Source organism: Narcine bancroftii, chromosome 9 (genome assembly GCF_036971445.1).
Source record: "Narcine bancroftii isolate sNarBan1 chromosome 9, sNarBan1.hap1, whole genome shotgun sequence".
Lineage (NCBI taxonomy): Eukaryota > Metazoa > Chordata > Chondrichthyes > Torpediniformes > Narcinidae > Narcine > Narcine bancroftii.
The window spans coordinates 93164749-93189718 of NC_091477.1; the positions used below are offsets into that span (position 1 = coordinate 93164749).

Here is a 24970-nt window from a genome sequence, read left to right on the forward strand (position 1 = left end):
CTCCAGCATTTTGCGCATTGCTCCAGGTTGTCAGATTGACATGGCAAGCAGGGCACTCATTGAATAATGGTATTAGTCATACTCAATGCATTCAGTTTAGCCCAATGAAATCTGGATTAAGAGACAACATCTGTAAGGAGTTTATCCATTCTCCACATGTCTGCGTGGGTTTCCTCGAGGTGCTCCAGTTTCCTCTCTCTTCAAAATATACACAGTTGTAGGCTATTTGGGTGTAATTGAACAACATGGGTTCGTGAGCCAGAAGGGCTGTATATATGCATTACAAAAATGATCAGCATTCAGCTGATATAGAAACCATGCAGCAGAACATGTCAAATCAAGTTTATTGTCATTTCTTTGTACCTGACAAATCAGCCACAGCACCTGATAGTATGAATATGCCTGGGATTTCTGATCTTGGAAGCTAAGCAGACACAGGACTGGTCAGTACTTGGAGGGGAGACCGCCTAGGAACACAAGGAGCAGTAGGTTTCTGTGAAAGATGCTGGATAAAGTGATGACTCTCTGTCTGTCTTACAGTAGAGAAAAGTTGAAGAATTTCATGAAATGTTACATTCTAAATGTAGTATTACATTACCATAATGGAACCTTTACCTTTTTACCTCCTGGTCCTTGGTGCAAAACATGCAAACACAAAACCAGACATAACACACAGACAGGCAAACAATACATATGCAGGACGAGTATTTCATCAATACAATAAATAAATAGATATTGTTTTGTACAAGTGAAAATCTTGGATGGTTAATGTGAGCAGTTCTTTTGGTCATTCAGCATTTTCACTGCCTGTGGGAAGAAGATATTCCTCAGCCTGGTGGTGCTGGCTCTGATACTCCTGTTGCTCTTCCCTGACAGGAGCAGCTGAAAGATGCTGTGTGCCGGGTGGAAGGGGTCCTCAATGATTTTGCATGCCCTCTTCAGACAACGACCCTGGCAGATCATTTCAATGGGGGAGGGTTTACAATTTGTAAATAGTTGGTATAAACAGATTAAAAACTGATCCCAACAATAACTTTCTTTAACACAAGCAAAGCACGGTGTCAAGAATCTGTAAGAATGTAAAACTGCAGGCAATAGTCAGAATGTCAGGTAGCATTGATGAATATGGAATGAAAGTTTCAGATCGATGAGATTTTAATCAGATGATCAACAATTTGAAACTTTATTATTATATTTCTTGTTGGGTTACTTTCAGTCTTGTAAAACTAAGCCATTTTCCAGACTCCCAGTTTGATGAATATGAGTGCACTCAATCTCACTGGAGCAATACAGCTCCAAAACAAAAAGAAAAAACTGTGGCAAACCAAGAAGCCCCTAATACTGCTGGAGTTACATCAGTCAGAATACAGATTGTCAGAATTTCTTTGGATTGTGTTTTTAGCTAGCACCACTCTACCTTATAGTGCAATAGCCAGAAGTTGAAACATCCTCACTTTCAATCACGACCTTTTTGATGCTCAGCCAGAGAATTATTATCGTGAACAAAAATATGTTAACAATCCAGCTGCCAGAAAAGTTCCACTAATGTAATTCAAACCGAATTTCAGAAATGAGAAAGTTTTACATTAAGTTCTACTAAATGAAGGTTAATTTCTTGGGAACGGCCTTTGTTGTTTCCTTATTTTGATTTATTCAAATTTCAGTCACATAAAGACAGACACAACCAGTGAAGTAGCAGGTAAAGTAGGAGAGAGAAGAGTGGAAGAAAGTGAATCCCTCTGAGAGGCAAGACTGAGCTGATTAATAGGGGCAGTTACAAGCACATTATACTTCTTTGACTGTAGACCATGTTATTGATAGTGAGGCTTTAGGTTATGCCCAACAGTCCAGGCTATGTGAAGAGAACCAGAAAAACAGAGGCAAAATAATGACAGGTTAAAAATTACCTGCTTTGAAACCGACAAGAAGGAAAGAGTGAATTTTATCCTATGGAGATTTCAATACTGAATCTACAAATTGCTTTGTCAATATGAGCCATGTCACTGGAGATCTGCTCTGAAAAGATAAATATTTGGATTTAACTTGGATGTGCAGATATTAAGATGAGTGTGATGCTTGCATAAAAGGTAACCTCATTTCAATTTGATGAATCTTTAATGATGTTTCGAACAGACGTCAATCATACTGGTGCCCAAGTAGAGTGCAGTAACCTGCATTAATGACTATCGACCAGTAATACTTACATAAATAGTGGTGGTGTTTTGAAAGGCTGGTGATGGAGCAGATCAGCAGTGACATGGATTCATTCCAGTTCACCTATTGTAGTAACAAGTCTACGGCAGATGCTCTACACAAAGTACTGGAACACCTGGATGGCAAAGATGCATACATCAGGATGTTCTTTATCAACTACAGGTCAGCATTTAACACCTTCATCCCCTCAAAACTCCAAGACCTGGGAGTTAACACCCCATTGTGCAATTGGATCATGGATTTCCTCACCTCAAGATCACAATCAGTGTAGATTACTAAGAACTTTTCCTCCACAATCTCCATTAATACTGGAGCACCACAGGGCTATGTTCTTAGCCCCCTGCTCTACTCACTTTACACCAACAACTATGTAGCTCTGTACTGCAATAACACAATCTACAAATATGCCAATAATACCATGGTAGTGGGTTGTATAAAGGAAGGGGATGAGTCAGCGTACAGGAGGGAGATCGAAAACTTGAATGGTGCACCAACAACAACCTTGCACTCAATGTCATCAAAACTAAAGAGCTGATTGTTGACTTCAGGAAAGGAAAGCCAGAGGCATACAATCCAGTGATCATTGGGGGATCAGAGATGGAGAGGGGGAGCCAATTTAAGTTATTGGGAATCACTATTTCAGAGGATTTTTCCGGGACTCAACATACCATTGGCATCATGAAGAAAGCATGTCAGCACCTCTACTTCCTCAGGGTTTGGCGGAAGTCTGGTAGGACCTGAAACCATGGCAAATTTCTACAGAGGTGTGGTGGAAAGTTTGCTGATTATCTGCATCACAGTCTGGTATGGAAACATAACATAACATAACAATTACAGCACGGAAACAGGCCATTAGGCCCTTCTAGTCCGCACCGAACCAAACACCCCTCTCTAGTCCCACCTCCCTGCACAATGCCCATAACCCTCCATCTTCTTCTCATCCATATACCTGTCCAACCTTTTCTTAAATAATACAATTGACTCCGCCGCCACTATTTCTCCCGGAAGCTCATTCCACACGGCTACCACTCTCTGAGTAAAGAAGTTCCCCCTCATGTTACCTCTAAACCTCTGCCCCTTAATTCTTAACTCATGTCCTCTTGTTTTAATCTTTCCTCCTCTTAACGGAAATAGTCTATCCACATCCACTCTGTCAATCCCTTTCATAATCTTAAATACTTCTATCAAATCCCCTCTCAACCTTCTACGCTCCAAAGAATAAAGACCTAATCTGTCCAATCTCTCCCTAGACTCTAGATGCTTATCAATTCCCCTGAGCGTAAAGACCTCCTAAAGGTAGAAGATCAAGTCCAGGATATCACAGGCAAAATCCTCCCGACTATTGAGTACATCTACAGGGAACACTGTCGTTGGAGAGCAGCAGCAATCATCAAAGAGCCACCACTCAGCACACACTCTGTTATTGCTGCTGCCATCAGGAAAGAGGTTTTAGTGTCACAGGACTCGCACCACCAGGTTCAGGAACAGCTGCTAACCCTCCGCCATCAGACTCCTCAATGACAAACTCAGACTCATTTAAAGTCTTTTACTTGTGCACTTTATTAATTTTCTTTTTGTTGTCTTTGTATTGCACAGTTTGTATTGTGTTATCTGTTTAGAGTTCTTTATTTGTTTACATGTTTTACACTGTGTACAGTTTTTTTTTGCACTACCATTTAGTGGTAATTCTGCCATGCCTGCAGGAAAAAAGGAATCTTGGGGTTGTATGTGATGCCATGTGTGACTCTGACAATAAATTTGAAATTGGCAAAACAAATGTTTCTGAACAATTTTTGTTGCGATATGTTTTTCTGTAAATAACTTTTACCTGTAGTTAAAACATATTTAGAGGATGGAAAGCAGTCCCTGAAAATCTATTATCATAGTATTGCATTTGTATTTAGATTTTCTGCATTAAAAAATTGATTATGCGAACAGATAAATATATTTATTATTCCATCCTGAAACAACATAGTTGAGGTTGCAACAGACAAATCCATTTTTTCAGTCTTTGGCACATGGAGATGGTCTGTTTCAATAACTTGGATTTGAAAATAGAACGCTCTGCTCTTTTTGTGACTTGGTTTCAAGGAAAGCTTACATAATTCCTTTAAAAAAACGATTAGATTTAATTTTGTTTGTACTTGGTGTGCATTAAATAACACATTTTTTTTTTGTTTGACGACAAAACAAATATTAAAAAAATTAAGTCAATGTTCATCAGTTTCCTTTGTATTTTAAGATTTTATTTCACAGTGCTTCTTTATCTCTTCCAAAGGAAATAATCATCTCGGGATCCATTAGTCTTCCTACAAATAAAACTGAAGCTGAAAATTAAAAATAATAAAATTAGTTTGATAAAATTAATGAGCTACTGAGTTCCATTGGCACCAGTGCACTTGCCTTTTTTGGGCGTATAATCGACAAAATGTACTGCAGCTGCTCAGCTAAGATACTCAGACAGCATCTCATAAACCAGTGACCTCCACCAACACCACCATCTCCAGGTACTCCTCCAAGGTCACATCATTTTGAACTTGAAAATACATGAAAAGTTCTTTGTTCAAAGCCTGAAACATTCTGCCCAGCAGCATTGTTGGAGCATCTTCCTCTGAAGGACTGATGTGTTTCAAGAAGATGAGTTAGAGCAGTTATGAAGGGCCAACAAATGCTGACCTTCCTGGGGATGCCCTCATTCCACCCCCCCAATGAATACATTAAAAAAATGTGGATAAGGTTTTTAGCAATTTATACCTGTCTAAATTGGAAAGTGGTAATGATGTTCATGAATATTAGGTTCTTTTAACACACAGCACAGACACTGATTCCATCAGCCATTGAGTCCTCACCTACCCTTTAATGCTACACTAATCTCATTTTATTCTCCCACATTCCCATCAACCCTCCTACCACTTGCCTACAATTTATGTACACTTTCTGTAAATGGCCACTGTGCCATCCTGTCTTCAAAGCTGCCTGGGAAAGCAACTCCACAGATGAGTTAACGTTGTAACACTGTGGTGATACACCACTAGTCTACTGCAGGGGACAACCTGCAGGAAGAGCACTGGAGGACAAGACAACACCTGGCCCCCTGTCAATCAGCCAACCTGAATGGATCAAGCCCCACCCGGTCGGCTGCCAATTATCCGCCGGGATATAAGCCACATCTGGCCCCTCGAGGTCAGTCACATGAACCTAGCACAGCTAACCGCAGCTAACTACAGCAGGGACTTTAAGTGGAATAAAACCTGTTGATCAGTCTTTAAGTCTTGTGTCTGCCTTCTGTATAACAGTGCACCACACACACAATCATGAATAAAATATAGGTCTGATTGCCAAAGCCAAAGCCATTTAATGAAAAGTAAAACACAAAAGTCTGCAGATGCTGTGGTTGAAGTAAAAACATAAAAAGCTGGAAAAACTCAGTTGGTCAAACAGTGTACTTTATGTAGCAAATATAAAGATACATAACCAACATTTCAGGCTTGAGCCTTTCATCGAGGCATGAAAAAAATGACAGCAGGTGTCCAAAAATGGTTGGGGGTGGGGGGGAAGAAGAGAGGCAGGGGGAGGAGCACAGTCCCAATTTACTTAAGTGTTGTTCCTCCAGTTTTCCCAGTGGCCAACCACTTGAATTCCACAACCCACTTGCATGCTCATGTCTGTACATGGCCTCATGTAACTATCCACCAAGACCACCCATAAATTGAAGGAACACTTGATTTTTCGTCAGGGCACTCTCCAACGCAATGACATTAACATCGACTTCTCCAGTTTCTGCTAGCCCACTCTCCATTCTCTCTCCTTTTCTTTTTTAAATATTTTTATTTGGTAAAAAGAAATATTAAATGTTATATATTGTCTACATATTAGTTACCTAACTTTTATATATTGCAATATAGAATATGAATCATAAGTGATTTATACTATGTTTTGTACACAATACTCAAAAAAAAGTAGAAATGTCTTGATAAAAACATAACCTCACATTCTAATATTACGGCATATTCATTGTTGGTTATCTAATTGAACTAATCTCTTCTACTTATAATGAAAAATTTAAAAAAAGAAAAGAAAAAGAAGAGAAAAACAACCTCATTCTAATCCTACCCCTCCCACTAATCACAGTCAATAGCAAGTAATATGTAAAGAATTGAGTCTCGGCTCTCAGACATTGGACAGGAAACCCCCAGAGAATCCCTGCCTATGTATTCAAATTGTGATAATAGTCCAAAAATGAGCCCATATCTTATCAAATTCAATCCTGATCTCTTTAATGTTGAATCTAATTTTCTCCAAACTCAACCAAGACATACAAGTTGGTGCTAAGCTATCAAAATTGCTCATCTGACCATCAATAAAGTAAAAGCCTCTATTCTTGAATTAAATTCAAGGAAATATTTTCCTCTAAAGAATAGCCAAACAAAGCAATAAAAGGGCGTGGCTCCAATTTAATCCAAAGAATCACTAATAAATCTCCTCCCTTCCCCTTTGTCTACTTTCCTCCACCCTCTTCCCTCTCCATTCGCAGTGCCAACCCCCTCCCCCTGCTCGCTGGTGTGCCCTCCTTCCATTATCCACGTATTACATCCTGCCATTAGGACATGTTCCTCTCCCTACCCCACTCCCCACCATTTTGTTTGAGCACCTGCTGACATTTTATACCTTATCGAAGAGCTCAATCTAGATACCTTGGTTATGTATCTTTATCTTTGCTACATAAAGTACACTGTTCCAGCAGCTGAGTTTTTCCAGCATTGTGTCTTTACATTTAAATAAAAGTTTACAAACATAAATTATGATTAAATAAATAATTTTCAATAAAATGCAATATTAACTCTATCTCCATCTTATAATAAAATCATTGTTATTCACATCAATACCTAGAATGTTGAAGTAAAGCAGTAAACAGATTTCATTGCTCAATAAATAGAAATCAATCTCAAGAGCATTCCAACAAATGATATGAATAAACAATTTAAATCAGTGGAATGTTACCTGTTAACTTGCTCTGTATAAGAAACAAAAATGGATGATTAGCCATAAATCGATGGGGAGGAAGGCTCATGATGGCTGCTGTCATACCTAAATGAAAAATGTTCAACAGCAAAATATGGTAATTATATGTTGCCTTAAACAATATAAATTGTTTTGAACCAAAGATTTAATTATGAATTATGAATTACAAGTCTATGCTAATTCACAAAACTATCCCAATCCCCACTAATTATTACCTGTAAACTATTCTCCCATATGCCCATAACTCCCCTTAACATAGACTACTCTAGCAAACTTCCTCAGGTTGATGGCACACTGATTGGTTTCAATCACAGCGTGGTTGGGAAACTTGAACGTCTAAGAGTACAAACACAACAGAAAGTCCATTGAAGCCTCCGGAAGGCAGCTCAACATCATAAAAGAACCCCCATCACCTTAGCCATGCTCTATTCTAGCTACTGCCTTCAGGCAGAGGGTACAGAAACCTTAAGCCTGGCACCATTAGATTCAATTATTTTTTTTCCTCAACTGCTATCAGAGTCTTGAACCTTTCCACACTCTTAACACTTCCCCAAGACTGCAAAAATGTGTCACCACTACTAACTCAGCACTAGTAACGCAGCAAGTAATACTTTCTATGAATCTGTACATTGTATTTATGTGTATGTCAATAAATATTATTCATTCTTAAATTCCCCCCTCACCCCAGATTCTACCATTTACCAATACGTGATGGGCAATTTTCAATGGCTAATAAACCTACTGACATACAAATGTTTGGGATGTTGAAAGAAATTTGAGCACTTTGAGGAAACCCATGGTGTCGCAGGGAGGAACTGTAAACCTCACACAGAGAGCACTGGAGGTTAGGATTGAACTCAGATTCCAGGGCAACAGCACAGGTAGTTGCATCATTGTTCAGCACCTCAGTGGTTAAGCACGGTTACAAATCCTCAGCCACATGGCTCAAGGTGTGAGAGGAAGATATTCCATAAAATTTAGGACCAGAATCAAGCCATTCTGCCCAGTGAGTCTGATTCACCATTCAAAACATGGCTGTTGTAGGCCTCCACAATATTTCAAGGAGGATAGAGGATGAGATTCAAGGAACTGTTCAGTCTCTTGAAAAAAAAAGGCAACATCCATTTCTGGCTCACAAAAATGCCAGCCCTATAACTGTTCAAAGAGAGGAAAGAACATTCATGATGATCTTAAAAACTATGCATTAGGAGCATGTAGAAAATAGCAAAAGGAGTGCATCAACACAAAATTACCTAGCCTGCTTCTCTGTTAGACATTCACTAATAACCCTGCCTGTTGAATACAGGAGAGGGGGGAAATTCTAAAACCAGCACTGAAAGTAACATTGGAGTGGGAGCAATAACAGATTACCTGTTGAAGCTGCTGCTTCACTCCCTTCTTCATTTATTTCAATAAATGCTTGATGAACTGCTTGAGAAATGTGCAGGTCAGGTGAATCTATTGAAATATGCAATTATAAAACTTGATTATATTTTACAAAATGTTATTTTCGGTAATGGTTGCATTGTTATTGTCTATATTTTTCTGAATCATGAATTATTATTTGTTTTATAACCAGTTAATAATATTACCCTTTCACCTCCATGCCATTACCTCTCATGTCCCCAGGGATCTACCTTGAACTCCTTTACAATTTTCATTTGCATAATGCCTCTTGGCAACATCATTCAAAGCACAACATCAGGTTTCTCAGATCTGTTGGCAATATTAGATTGATTTCTGTTTTTAACAACAGTATCCTAGATACCAAAATTGCTCTCAGTTTTGCAGTGTAACACAATGCATATAACTAGACAATGCAGTAAAAGCCCTGTAATTGGGCACAGCCTAGACTTGATGGAACTTGGTTAAACAATCCGGAAAGTTAACCTGACATTATCGTGCATGTGTGATTTAAGCTCAGTGCGGTTTGTCTCTCAGACAAGCTGTTCACTCTGAAGAGCCACTTACTGCATGTTAGTGAGGTGCCAGATGGCCAAGAATTTACTGCATTCGTACTCATGTGTCATATTCCCAGGAGAATGCCTTACCCAGTAAAGGAAATTGAATGAATTCTCTATCTACAAAAATCAATAGTTAGAAACAAGTAAGGATAGTTACCCAATATCCATCTCTAAAAGTTTGACTCCTTTCAATTTCACCACAAATTTATCTGGCTGTATCTTTTTTTAATATAAACCTGAAGATGAAATGTTCTGTAGTTAATGTATTTTGCACAGTTCCATACTCGTCAGGCACAAATAGTTTTTTTTCCCCAAATGCTAGGATTGGCAAGTACTTTGAGCCCAATTCACCACAAGACCGATATAGGCATTAAAATCAGAATCCAGTCCGATGTCCTGTCAACAAGGACATAATATTCACAGCCATAATATTCATACCTGCGATTCCAGTAAAGTCACTTCCATTTTCAAATATTTCTGTAATGTTGAGGACTTCAAATGGCTCTTTCAAATCAAGCTTCTGTTTCATTGTGAACCTATAAAAATAACAATAAGAAAATAGCTCACAAACACATTTGTTTATAGCAAAGTTTGTACAATATTGTTGGGTATATTCAAGAAGAAATCAATGCTTTTTTTTTCCAGTTAAGAAAATGGAGTCAAATGGCTGACTCCTGTATCTATTTCTGATGCAATCATTGCTCTTGAACAGAGGAGTGTTGCGAAGACGTGTTCATATATACAATTCTGAGATTTCCTGCAGTTGAGGCAGAATTACCACTTATTGGTAGTGCAAAAACTGTATTCAACGTACACATGTAAACAAATAAAGAAATGTAAACAAACTGACTGTGCAATACAGAGATTAAAAAATATATATACGTAAAGTGCAAAACTAAGAGTCCTTTAATGAGTTCCTGATTAAGTTTGTTGTTGAGGGGTTGCAGTTATTCTTGAACCTGGTGGCATGAGTGTTCTGGCATCCATACCTCTTACCTGATGGTCGCAATGAGAACAGAGCGTGTGCCGGGTGCTGTGGATCTTTGATGATTGCTGCTGCTCTCGGACAGCAGCATTCCTGTAGATGTTCTTGATAATGGGGAGAGTTTAGCCTGTGATGTCCTCGGCTCTGTCCACTACCTTTTGCAGGGCTTTATACTCAGAGGTATTGGTGCCCTCATATCAGTGGGGGTGAGCACACTTTCCAGGAAACCTCCGCAAACTCCTAACGAAGTAGGGGTTTTCTTCACAATCTCATTAATTTGTTGGGTCTGAGAGAGTGACTCCCAAGAACGTAAAACTGCTCACCCTCTCCACCTCTATATGATCCAGATATATTGGATCTTATTTCATGATTATGGCCATTCAAACACAGAAATAGGACAAATGACATTAATTTTATATCCCCAACCAGTTTTGTGCAGGTTATCTATTCAAAACATGGGATACTGCAAAATAATGGGCCAGTCTGAACCAAGGAGAGTGGACTACAAACTATGGCAACCCTCACTTGGTAGCACAGTTGGTGTAAAGGTTAGAGCAATGCCCTTACAGGCACCGGGGTTTGAATCCCACACTGTTTGTAAGGAGTTTGCATGTTCTATCCATGTCTGCGAGGGTTTTCCCCGGGGCTCCCATCGTTCGAAGCATACCGGAGGTGTAGGTTGTGGACAGAAATGGCCTGCTAACATGTTGTATGTCTAAAATTAAAATTACATTTTTTTCTGGTTGTGAAAATATATATGGTATGATATATAGAAATACATATTTCGATATAGCACGTAGGCTTTTCTGTATACTGTAAAATTCCTGTTATCTGAAATTTAAGCAACTGGCAAAGAAAAAAAGACAAAATAAATAGTAAAAGCAGCAATCAGTTCACCAATCACAGCACACGTAATCTCAAGCAGCCAGCAAATTCACTTAGAAAGCATCTAACAATCCCCATAGATGCCGGGGGTTATTACGAGATTGAAAGTTTTTGTAATATCTACCTTCTTTTCCATAAAACTATGGATATTGCACCAGAATTAAATAGCCAACCAATGCCGTAATAACATCAAAAGAGAGAAATGTAGAATGGTAAACATTGTCAACCAACCTTGGAATATTAATCTCAATCTCATCCTCCACCATTTTGGAATGCCACATTTGTATGATTTGTGGTGTAATAAGTCTTTCCAGTTCCATTAAATTAGTTCCTTCTGCTGGAAGTGCCATAATTATGCTGGCCTCATCTCCACTGTAAGGCAGTTCTACAACCTGGTATTTTATCTCACCAGCCGTGAAATAACCTACAATTGGATAAAGTATGAAGCAATTAATGGAATGACAATTACAAAAATTTTGCCTTTCAAAAGCTAAACTAGGAATCATAATACTGATTTTTCAACATTGCTCCTTGAATCCGCTATCCAAAAATAATGAACCACCAAGTAAAATTAGGTTGATAAATGTAGGTGCACGTTGAGGGATTGTGCAAACTCTTTTAGTCATATCCGCAAGATGAAATTTAAAAAAAACACCACTTTAAAAAAAAATCACTTTATTTGAGCCGAAACCAGAATAGTTATGTACGGGTATGATGGCCTTAATTGTTTCTTCAGTGCTGGATGTACTCATGACATCTATACATGGAAAATACAATGAGATACTTAATCAGGCATACATTGGCATTTTACAATTAGATTGTATATACAAGTACCCAGCCTCACATATAACAGCTTCACTAATACTGATCGTCCATAATCATCAGGCTGAGGTATGTTTAAATACTTCTGCCTTTACATTGTAACCTTTTCAATTTAAAAAATGAAATAGACAAAAATATTTGCATTGCTACAAATGTTTAAAAAAAAGATTTGACGAAAGCTACAATATGATCTTAAAATGTTCAGACTCAGAATTTATTGTCATGAACAAGTCATGAAATTCGGTGTTTTTGCGGCAGCGTCATAGCGCAAACATACACATTATAACCATCTTATGACTTTATTATAAAAAATAAAATAATAATAATAAAAGCGCACGAAAAGTAAGGCAGTGTCTTTGGTTCATTAATTATTGGCAGCAGGGAAAAAGCTGTCCTTATACCACTGAGGTAGCAGAGCGACGAGGGCATTGCCTGGGTGGTGGGGGTCTTCGACGGTAGAGTCTGGTTTTTTAAAGACACTGCTTCACGTAGATGTCCTTAATGGAGTGGTCTGGTTCCTATGATGTCATAGGCTGAGTTAACAACCCTCGAGAGTAGGGGTGTCAAACTCAAATTCACAGATGGCCAAAATTAAAAACTTGGACTAAGTCGTGGGCCAAACTAAATATTTATTGAAAATTTTCAACAACATCTGCATGTTTTCTCTTCTTTCAACATATGTAATGCTAAACTTTTTCTTATTAAAATAAATGTTTAATAATAGTTTTGGTTAAACTCTTTCCAGAAGAAGCATTAACAAATGAGAAATAAAATATTCAATAAATAATATTTCTCTATAGCCTTTAAGCTCCTTTTTAATGTATTTTTTTCACAAGCCAACAAGTCAAAAAAATAACAACTTGCTTCAATGAAAATCCAATCTTTCAACAATGAACAGTCCAAAGTTAACCAAAGAAAATATGAATCCAAGCTTAGCTTGCTCCACTGTGATTTACTCTGATGCACCTGGGTCTAAACCAGATACTTGGCATCTCTTCTTAGATGCAAGTTCATCAAACTCTGGGGTCAGAGTTTGCCTCCCACCTGTCTTGAAAGGTCCTGTTTTCTGTCTTTCGTTTGGCCATTTTTCATAAGGGGTTTATTACATGTGAGTTCGGCGACAGGTGGCAGATGCTAATGAAAGTAAAGAGAGGAGGTGGGGGCGATTAGCAGGCTGACGGGCCGGCGCCAACGCATTTGCAAAGCATTCTGGGATTTGTAGTTTTAGCTGTGCATGCGCTATACTGGTGCAACGGCCAGCAGGCCAGCTCTAATACATATTTGATATGATCTTGCGGGCCAAATATAATTATATCACAGGCCAACTTTGGCCCGCGGGCCTGAGTTTGACATGTGTGCTCTAGAGTATATTCTTGTCGTGAGTGTTGGCACCTCCATACCAGGCAATGATGCAACCAGCCAGAATGCTCTCCATGTCAACCTATAGTAGTTTACAAAGGTCTTCAGTGACATACTGAATTTCCTCAGACACCTCACAAAGTATAACCACTGGTGAGCCTTTTTTATGATTGCATCAATGTGGAGACTCCATGACAGATCGTTGGAGTTGTTGACATCCAGGAATTTGAAGTTCTTGATCCTCTTCTCTACTGAGCCCTCTGATGTCTACAATCATCTCCTTGGTTTTGCTGACATTAAGTGCAAGGTTATTGTTGTTACACCATTCAATGAGCTGATCTATCATCCTCCTGTACGTTTCCTCATTGTTGTTTGTGATCCTGCTGACAACTGTGGTGTCATCACAAACTTGTAGATGGCTTTGGAATTGTGCCTGGCCACACTGTCGTGGGTGTATAGTGAGTAGAACACTGGGCTAAGCTTGTAGCCTTAGGGTGCACCTGTGTTGATAATCATTGAGGAGACAACATTGTTTCCAATTCGTACTGACTGTGGTCTTCCAGTGAGAAAGTCAAGGATTCAGTTGCAGATTTGGGTACAGAGGCCTAGAGTTTGCATCTTTTTGACCAGCACTGAGGGAATAGTGGTTTTGAAGGCTGAGCTGTAGTCTATGAAGAGCAGTCGTATGTATGAATTGCTGTTTTCGAGATGATCCAGAGCTGAGTGGAGAGCCAGTGATATTGCATCTGCTGTGGAGCGACTGTGATGATGGGCAAATTCCAGTGGGTCCAGATCTTTACTTAGGTACGTGTTAATTCTGGCCATGACCAGTCTCTCCAAGCATTTCATCACAGTAGACGTTAGTGATACTGGGCGGTAGTCGTTAAGGCAGTCCTCGCTATTCTTCTTGGGTACCTGGATGATTGATGCCCTTTTGAAGCTGGTGGGAATCTCTGACTGACATAATGAGAGGTTAAAAGTGTCCATGAACACTCTGGATAGTTTGTTGGTGCATATTTTCAGTACCTTGCCAGGTATAATATCAGGGTCTGACACCTTGAATGATGTTCTGACGTTGTCCTCAGAGAAATTTCACAAGGTCTGATGCAAATTCAAAGTAAGGTAACATAAATGCAGGGAATAAGAATTTTTCAGGGATCAAACAATGCATTAACAATAGCCAAGCACAATAAAATAGAAAATAAAATTTGACACATTTTTCCCCCAAATAATGCAATTTTGAATAAAATTTGCAAATAATATGTAGTGGTAAACCTGTAGCGACATTCAAATGAGGAAACCTGTATGTGTACTTCATCAACAAGCCATCAAGAACATTTGGCAATGATGAAAATGCAAATTCATGAAGGATAAAACTCCAATTTCATTTGTTTGACTCAAAAACATTTATTTCTCAAAGGAAAATAGTCATATTGGCTGAATGACAGCACAAAATATTAATTGAAAAGCAATTCCTAAGACTGTATATAACACAGATAATAATTGTTACAATTTGATTTATTGTTAACCTGCTGAGCCACACAATATAGAAGTTAATAAATGCAGATTAAATTTAGTCCATTACTGCTTCAGAATCTGAGAGTACACATTCTGGATAAGTGTGAAGTGATGCATTTTGGAAAACTGAACTTGAAGGTGGAGAGCATGAAGGCAGGATTCCAAACAGTGTGAAAGAACAGAGGGACCTTGGCATCCAAATCCCATCGATCTCTCAAGGTTGCCGTGCATCTTGATAAGGTAGTGAAGAAGACTGGTGATATCCTGACTTTCATTAGTTGGAGGACTGAGGTAAAGATGCAGCTCTTTAAAACTCTGGTTAGACCACACCTAGAATATTGTATTCAGCTCTTTCCCACCCCCCCCCCCCCCACCGAATATTTTATTTAAAATTTTAAAGCAAACAGGAAATCAACAAAAACACAAAACATTTGAATAAAGAGTAAAAATAATAATCTATAATATATGATGGCTATAATCCCCCAGCCCATCACCCCCAACCCTCCCATAAAGAGTGAGTAAAGAAAGAAAGCAACCCCAAAGAAAGGAAAGGAGAGAGAAAAAAAGAATAAATAACTAAAGGGAAAGAAGGATTGTTGGAGATCCGTCGTCTACCCCACAGATTTCACATTTCCAAGATTGACCTGGATTTCGAGAGGACGGTAGCGTAAGTCTCGTGGGTCGGATGAGCACAGTTAAAGATTTGCACCTACAATTTGTAGATATAGCTGCCATATTTGTAAGAAACTGCCAAAATGTTTGGCCTGGAAGTCAGCCTGAAGAAAACTGAGGTCCTCCATCAGCCAAAATGTTTGGCCTGGAAGTCAGCCTGAAGAAAACTGAGGTCCTCCATCAGCCAGCTCCCCACCATGACTACCAGCCCCCCCACATCTCCATCGGGCACACAAAACTCAAAACGGTCAACCAGTTTACCTATCTCGGCTGCACCATTTCATCAGATGCAAGGATCGACAATGAGATAGACAACAGACTCGCCAAGGCAAATAGCACCTTTGGAAGACTACACAAAAGAGTCTGGAAAAACAACCAACTGAAAAACCTCACAAAGATAAGCGTATACAGAGCCGTTGTCATACCCACACTCCTGTTCGGCTCCGAATCATGGGTCCTCTACCGGCATCACCTACGGCTCCTAGAACGCTTCCACCAGCGTTGTCTCCGCTCCATCCTCAACATTGATTGGAGCGCTTTCATCCCTAACGTCGAAGTACTCGAGATGGCAGAGGTCGACAGCATTGAGTCCACGCTGCTGAAGATCCAGCTGCGCTGGATGGGTCACGTCTCCAGGATGGAGGACAATCGCTTTCCCAAGATCGTGTTATATGGCGAGCTCTCCACTGGCCACCGTGACAGAGGTGCACCAAAGAAAAGGTACAAGGACTGCCTAAAGAAATCTCTTGGTACCTGCCACATTGACCACCGCCAGTGGGCTGATAACGCCTCAAACCATGCATCTTGGCGCCTCACAGTTTGGCGGGCAGCAACCTCCTTTGAAGAAGACCGCAGAGCCCACCTCACTGACAAAAGGCAAAGGAGGAAAAACCCAACACCCAACCCACCAATTTTCCCCTGCAACCGCTGCAACCGTGTCTGCCTGTCCCGCATCGGACTTGTCAGCCACAAACGAGCCTGCAGCTGACGTGGACTTTTTACCCCCTACATAAATCTTCGTCCGCGAAGCCAAGCCAAAGAAGATTTGTAAGAATATATCATACTTATTTTCTAAGTTATAAGTAATCTTCTCATGCATTTCCGCACTCCAACGGTTATACCTAGATGTGAATCAGACTTCCAAGTAACCACTATACACTTTCTGGGCACTGCCAATATGATCTTAACAAATATTGCTTGATGTTGGGACAACCTCATTTTAGGTCTTACACTGGTAATATTCCCCAGTAAGAATAGTTCTGGGTTCTGTGGAAATGGAATTCCTGTTATTTGATCTTAAGTGTTTCCCCAGATTGTATTCAGTTCTTGTCACCTCGTCGCAAGAAGAATATGGAAGCTTTGCAGAGGAGATTTACCAAAATGTTGCCTGGACTGGAGAACATGTCTTATGAGCCAAGGTTAACAAAGCAGGGGACTTTTCTCTTTGGAGTCAAGAAGGATGAAAAGAGACTTAATAGTGGTTGACAAGATTATGAGAGACTTGAATGAGGATGGACAGCCAGTGCCTTTTTCCCAGGGCAACAGTAGCAAGTACCACAGGTCATTGTTGAAAGTGAGGGGGAAGACATCAGGGAGTTTTTTTTTTAAAAAGGGTAGAGGGTGCTTGAATTGCATTGCCAGGGGATGGTGGTGGAGCTGGTCCAATACAAACAGTTAAAAGGCTCTGGATGAAAGTAAAATAGAGAATTATGGGTGTGAGGTTTAGCAAAGGTTTAGGTTTATATAGATCGGCACATCATCATGGGTCAAAGGGCCTGTAATCTGCTGTAATGAACTATGTATTGAGGATTGATAATAAATTCACCCCATTTAGAGCACTAACAAAGGCAAGTTCTAGTTTGACCTACAAAAGACTGCTTCAGAAATTGCAACTGATGTTTGGTTCTGAGTACAATAGATGGCCATGAATAGTCTGTATGTAGGTACTATCCAACATTACACAAATGACTCTAAGCTTTGGTCCTTAATGCCCTTCAGGAGAAAAAAAAATACAATTGTACCTGGGTGTGTTGATGAAATTGCTCCAGTAATTAAGATTTAATTTAGATAAATATTGTTCTAGTATGGTCAGTGGCAGGATTGACCAATTTAACTTTGTCCTATGGCAAGTTATTTAAATTAAACTTTGAAAAATGGGGGAATAATTAAAAACATGGTAAACCATGAACTAGGCGAGGTGCTTTTTTTTTCAAATGTGTAATAGGCCTTTGGAGTCAACTTCTTGATTGTAAAGTGAGTGAAGATCAGCGTCAGAGGGAGCAAGTCTGCAGAAAGTGGAAAGAGGTGGCTACAGCTGGGAACCCATGCAGCCGGCAGAAATGGCAAAGGATTGAAGATGCCTGTAGTAACTCATGGAACCATTCAGGGATTGATGAAAAATTAATGTTTTATTTCCTCACCTAGTATTTTGCATTGGTGTGGCTTGGTGGGACTCAATGAGGGCCACAGCATATAGGTGCAACTTGACAGCATAGGATGTACTTTAATGAATTATCTTTATGGGTCTGTCATTTTTGTATTAATAAATACAACAACAAAACATTAAAAAAGTTCTCAAATCAATAGAAAATCCTCACTACTTTGGCTTTTAATAAAGAAAACAGTACCAAATAAATTGTTTATTTTTGTCAATATTTACCAAATTGGCATGTCATCTGTTGATACATCATTGGTATCTCAACAACAGAGCCATCTTGCTTGACAAACTCCATCAGTCTTGTGTTCTTTGCATTAAATGTATGGCTCCAAGTTCCCTTGAAGTAAATGGCATTCACTAAAACAAATTTTGTAAGAGAGCTGAAAGAGTGACTTGAGACCAAGTTTTTGACTTTGCCTGAAATAAAATAATTGGACATGTTTAGACATAACTTAAGATCTTAATTGCAATTTATGATGACATATTATAAAATAACCTCCAGTTAACGTGAGGAACATCAAACCCATGATCTTTAGCCCCCTTTTTGCCATCACCACATTTTCCCTGTTAAATACTTAACCAAACTGGTATAGTAAACAGTTTGTCCAGGTTAATGAGTCAACCTCTAACTGATACCCTTCCTGTACATCTATTTATAGGCAGAGAATCATATTTCAGCTATGATTTATTGACTGCTATCTAGCATTTCCACAAAATATTTCAGAGTTTTTTTAATACTTCTCAGGTACAAGTTACTTTTCAAGTATATGATCCATAATCACGTCTACTCTCAGTACAGTTTCTTTTTGTACACTGATAATAACCAATTTTACCTCACCCACTACCTTGTCTTTTCCATTGTTCTGGCCAGATTGATCTCTAGCCTGCACTACAAAATAGATAGAAATTTTCTCCAATAATTATTGCTGAGTCTGAAGTCTTCGAGTTCGATTCTCATCATATATGATCCAGACTTTAAATTTCAGACCACTTATCTATGTAATGATCTGATCACCTTTTCCCCTCCATTACATCATTTCCAGCCTCAGTTCATCTCTTGTTGAGAATCTCACCCACACCACTTATCCCAAAACCAAGCCATTCCAATGCTAGTTTCCCTCTTCCCACACCTACAAACTTGCCCAAGTCCTTATTTGAATCGCCCCATTTATTTTCTATCCCACTGCCAACTGGTTAAGCAATACCTCAATTTTAAAATTCAGAGGATTTGGACTTTTATCAAAATGGCGATAAATGTTTGTACAAGACTTTAAGAAATTACTGAAGGAAACCAAATCTGTTCTAAAAGTGAGATTTTTCTTCACCTCTCATTGCTTTTCCCTACACATCAACAGTTGGATGCAGGGAATGTAAAAGAAAGCACCTTGCAGTGTGGAAGTATTTCTGTGCTGTGGGGTTTTGAGCAAGCACCAGTCTATAATGCTCAAAAGACTAAAATATGATGCCTGGCAAAAAAAATACAAGAAATCTTAAAAAGAAATCATAAACTTGAGAGGCAAAGATGCTGCTTCAGCTTCTGAGACCAGTGTGCCAACATATTACTCAACAACTTTCTGCATTAAGTGTAAGCTGATATCGCCTCAAACCGTGCATCTTGGCACCTCACAATTCGGCGGGCAGCAACCTCCTTTGAAGAAGACCGCAGAGCCCACCTCACTGACAAAAGACAAAGGAGGAAAAACCCAACACCCAACCCCAACCAACCAATTTTCCCTTGCAACCGCTGCAACCGTGTCTGCCTGTCCCGCATCAGACTTGTCAGCCACAAACGAGCCTGCAGCTGACATGGACATTACCCCTCCATAAATCTTCGTCCGCGAAGCCAAGCCAAAGAAGAAAAATTAAGGTGGTCAGAAGTTAAATGGATGAGAAAAAAAAGGATGTTTTGTAAAATTTCATGTACTTAAAAATAAATAAGCACTTATATGATGTTATCTTTAATGCAGTAAAACCTCCAGAGATTTTTCATAGAAGCAATATTAAATAAATTATAGCCTGAAATATCCTGGCAGTGTTTAACTGACCCCTCACGCATTAAGACTTCTGTAACATTGAGAAGATCCTTAAATGAAATTCTCCTCATCAATGCCAACTCAATATGATTGGTGACACTTTGTACAGCACCAGGCTCCTGGCATAAATGGCATCAGAGGTGGGCCCTGCACAGGCTCAACTTTGAAAAATGTTTGACAGCTGGCTCAATAGTAACCCACAAAACCTTCGCAGTTTGAGTGCTTGGCCACATCCTGATATTCTGTGTGAACTCAGCAAGTGTTCTTATTACCATAAGATAACACTATTTAAATAACTCACAATCACTCATTTATTCTGTCTGTGGAAAATGCACAGATGCTCTTGTTCCTCAAAATTCCCCTTATTATTTTTCCAAAATATTTTCCTGTCAAGGCAGTCTATTCAAGAACACAAGGGCAAATGTCATTTTAAGTTTTGATCCATTTATATGATAAAATAAAAAAAACAATATTAAATATGTAGAAATAAAAACAGAATCAGAATTTATTGTCAAGAACAAGTCACGAAATTCAATGTTATGTGGCAGCGTCACAGTGCAAACATTCATATTATAAACCATCTTATAACAATAATATATATATAAATAAAAATATAAGTAGCAGTGTCTTGATTCAGTGATCATTCAGGAATCTGATGGCAGCGGTGAAGAAGATGTTCCTGTGCCGCTGAGTGCTCATCTTCAGGCAAGATGTTCCTGTACCTGTGTTGTTAATCAGTGAGGAGATGTTGCTGCTTCAAATTCGTACTGACTATGGTCTTACGATGAGAAAATCAAGTATCCAGTTACAGAGTGGGATATAGAGGCCCAGTGTTTGTAGCTTCTTGACCAGCACAGAGGGAATAATGGTAATGAAGGCCAAGTTGTAGACTATGAAGAGTAGCCGTCTGTAGGAGTTGCTGTTTTCAAGGTGATCCAGAGCTGAGTGGAGAGCCAGTGATATTACATCTGCTGTGCAGTGATTGTGACAATAGGTGAATTGCAGTGGGTACAGATCTTTGCTTTACATATATATATATATATATATATATATTGGACATGACCAGCCTCTCAAAGTATTTCATCACAGTAGCAGTTAGTGCTATGGATTGAGGCAGCTCATACTACTCCTTCTGGGGCACTGAGATGAATGATGCCCTTTTGAAGCAGGTTAAAAAAAATTAAGTGGTAGCGAATCCTCAATAAAAAAAAGATAAAATCTATTATCATCTGTACTTTGCATTAGAGATTGAAAAAAGCTGCTGTGGGAGAACAAGCTGAATAAAATATGCTTTGACATAGAATACAGAGTACAGGCCCTTCGACCCTTGATTGTGCCAACCCATATGTTCCTTCCTAAAAAAATTCTAAACCCTCCCTACCCCATAACCCTCTATTTTTCTTCCATGCACATGGCTGTCTAAAAGTCTCTTAAATGGTCCCAATGTTTCAGCCTCCACCACCATCTCAGGGATTTCTATTTTTATGCCATGTAGAGGGTCTCAACAGTCTGAAACAAGAAAGCCATGTGCTGAGAGGGAGGTGGCAAGGAAGAGGCACATGCATTGGCAAATTGTAAATCTGAGCTGCATGTAGGACAAAGGGATGATGAGATGTGAGAAGATGAATTGAATATGACTGACATTTTCACCTTCATTAATCTCTTTGAAGCCACTAATCACTTAACCTGCCCAAATCCTGTCTGTCAGGATATCCATCAAGCTTCCAAAACCTCAGTAATAACTTCCACCAGGGCTGAGAGCTCTGCTTGAAGAACAAATGCCTGAATTCAGCCAATACTAGGTACCTTTAATTGGTTCTAACCACTCACAAAATTAAACCCTAATGCAGGGGTGGCCAACCTTTTAAATTTTAATTTAGACATACAGCGCAGTAACAGGCCATTTTGGCTCACGAGTCTGTGCTACCCAATTAACCTACACCCCTGGTACGTATTCGCGGGCTGAAATGGCCTAATACCATGCTCTATGCCTAAATTAAAATTTAAAAGGTTGGCCACCCCTGCCCTAGGGCAATGTATTAAGGCAATGTACAACATAGCTCTAGCTGCCTTCTTGATATTATATGGTTATTGCAGAGGATAAAAGGGGCACCAATTAATAATGTATCCAGATCTCGGCACTGTTCAATTTAGCCTCTTTGATCTGTAGTCTGAGGTGGTGTTACTGAAACAGTTCCAATATTATAAGACAGATACACAAAGAGAGTTGGTGAAACATAAAGGGTAGCTGCTAGCTGTCAGAGGATGGACTGCAGAAACTTCAATAATTTAAGGACAGCTCACTCAATGAAGTCAGCTGCTTTCATAACCTTTTGACTCACAGCATCATACAACTTAATATCATGTACAAAGGATGCTTTCCAAGGTTTTGGTTAAAGTCCCAGTGTGAACAAAACTAAAATTTACATTTACTCACCAATGCTTGGCTCTCAAAAGTTAAAAGCATATACAAAAATAAATTTGTCTAACTTAAAATATAATAAATTCTTGTAATCTCTACCTACTTCAAATAATAACTACACATTATGCTAGCTAACAGTAGACAAACTATTTGAGGAAAAAAAATATCAGTGTGTGTTAAAAATGATCCCAAGGAAATCATTGTATTTCACAGGAATTTCTTTTCCAGAGCTAGCAATTTCCAGCCACTTACTTATAATGCTAAAGGAGACCAAGCCTATGTTTGAGACTCTATCATGGTAAGTCATTGGAGAGGACACACAAAGGCAGGGTTTTAGCCATTCTCTAGTGAATCAGCAATATCTATGCCAACTCTTTGCAGCCCACAGTGGTTGGACCAGTATTTAGGGTTCTACTGATTAGTGATTTGTCTATTTAGGTGACTGTGTTCTCGGCACTGTGTTTTCAAGCTACATGGAACTAATTGAGACTTTCAACTTCATTATACTCTATTGTTGGACACTCTCTTAACAGTTTTACAGGATCATAGTGTAGCGACACATCAACTAAGTAGAGCATGAGATTGAAGTGGAACTTTAATCAACCAAGAAACCTAACACAGCTTTGCCTCTAGCCAGGAAGGTCAGAAGTATTCAATAGGGGATTGTCTCACCTTTATATAGTGAGTGATGAAATGGCAGGTATCTATATCATCACATTCTCCCCCCCTTAAAGAATTTTGAGCTCCTTCCCCCCCCACCCCCCCACCATCTATATACATGCATCACAGTCCCTATCTATACATTTTTACATAGTCAGTTTCACAGGGGCTCTTCTCTGTCTCGCAGACTTCCTCTGGATGGGCTCAGGTGGAAGTAGGGTTAAAGGATTGTTTGGGAGCGTCTGCTCAGCAGTGTCCGGGGTCAGGGGTGGTGAAAACATGTATACATACCATCACACATAGTATTTGGTTACAGGTTTAAAGGATTACTTTCATTCACTTTAAAATGAAAAAAGGACACATTTTCTTGAGTACATATTTAAATATTTTCTCTATACGGAGTTCGAATGCTTCCTTTACTTTACCTAATATAATTTGACTGTAATGCCCTAAGGAGGAAATTATTGCCACTTACCATTGGTTTGATTAGCTACCCATGTATTAATAATGTTGGCAGTAGACACAAAATCTTGAAAATTCACTGTCTTAACAGTATTATCAAAGAAATCCTGGTTGTTTTGGAGATATTGTTGAGAAAGTCTGTATCCATGTTGAATGAAAGCTGCGTTGGCAAGTTTTAGCTTGTATTTCTCACAACCAGTGGAAATGATTTTGGATTGCATTTTCAACATTGAAAATTCTTTCCCTAAAATTGGAATCACAAAATCCTTTAGGAGACAGTGAATGCTTAAAAATAAACAATGATAAATTTATTTTAGGCAAAAAGAAAGCTCGATAAACAAGAATGTTTATGCTGCGTAACCTGCTGAGTTTCTCCAGCACTCTTGTGGAGAAGCAGTCAAAATTGACTGCTTCTGATAAAAGATCATTGAACTGAAATGTTATTTTTTTTCTTTGCAGATGCTGTATGAACATTATTTCCAGTATTTTCTGTTTTTATTTCCCATTTATAACATCTGCAGTACTTTTTTGCTTATTTACTTACCTTCTTGTACTTTATTGAAGTGTAAACTTTTCCTTAATTGCTGCAAAGTTGTCCCTCTGGCACCCAGCGCTATCATCCCAAGGCCAAGACTGATAGACATGGGTGAACAAATAATATTTTGGTCCTGCTGAACAGAGCGAATAGCATGGTAGAGATCAACCGCAAATCCAGTTGTAACATTACTGCTAAGAGAGTCCAAGCCGTAAATTTGCATCTCTTCATGGAGGAAGAGAAGACTGATAAACAATAATATTCTCAATACTGTGTAAAGAATAAAAGAAAGTCATTTAAACGTATATTTATAATAATCAAACAGCTACAATCTTGTAAATGCGTGACTAAGAACCAATATTTTCACCCAAAAAATCCCCTTAAGAAATATTGCTACTCAAATAATTGTTCCTAATGTTACACGTTTTACATTTACATATGTGATCGATATAAATAAGAATCAGATGGATTTTTAAAGCACAATATTTGAATCAAATAATTATTTTGCCAGGATATGGTATTCAACTTCAGAATTTATTAGTCTCCTTTTTACTACGCAACTTATTTTTATTTCAGGCACTTTTAAATAACCAGAGGTGGAGGTGAGAATGCTTTTGAACTATTACAGAACTACAAATTCACATCCAAAGTTTAAAAACTGTAATTAAGCCATCATTAAGTTCATGCAGGACTGTATACGTACACATTACAAAATTCAACCCAAGTATGAGACATACAAATACTTGGTTCTAATTTTACTCTACCTTTCACAAGCATACTTGTTCTAATATAATGATCCACCAGGCAGCAATGCTGTTGTCAGCAATGTCTAATGCGGGTAATGTATTAAATCCCAAGTAACTGAAACATAGATGAATGACATCAAGGGCATAAGCACAGCAACAGACATTTTGCGTCAATAACAGGTGACCTGCAAAGTAGAAACACTGTAGTAGGAAAACAAGGACGTTCTTTTCTCG

The 24970-nt window shown here is 38.9% G+C and overlaps 1 protein-coding gene across 1 annotated transcript; it reads right to left on the reverse strand.

Annotated features, from left to right (window-relative positions):
• Positions 1 to 3771: 3771 nt before the first annotated feature.
• On the reverse strand, positions 3772 to 24855 carry LOC138742445 (serpin I2-like). The gene is made up of 9 exons (XM_069896856.1): positions 24755 to 24855; positions 24000 to 24260; positions 23469 to 23699; positions 18101 to 18295; positions 11302 to 11494; positions 9639 to 9736; positions 8608 to 8694; positions 7216 to 7302; positions 3772 to 4541 (listed from the first exon to the last, which is right to left on the reverse strand). The coding sequence occupies exons 1-9, from the start codon at positions 24765 to 24767 to the stop codon at positions 4465 to 4467; spliced, it is 1242 nt and encodes a 413-aa protein (XP_069752957.1). The 5' UTR covers positions 24768 to 24855; the 3' UTR covers positions 3772 to 4464.
• Between the last annotated feature and the right edge of the window lie 115 nt (positions 24856 to 24970).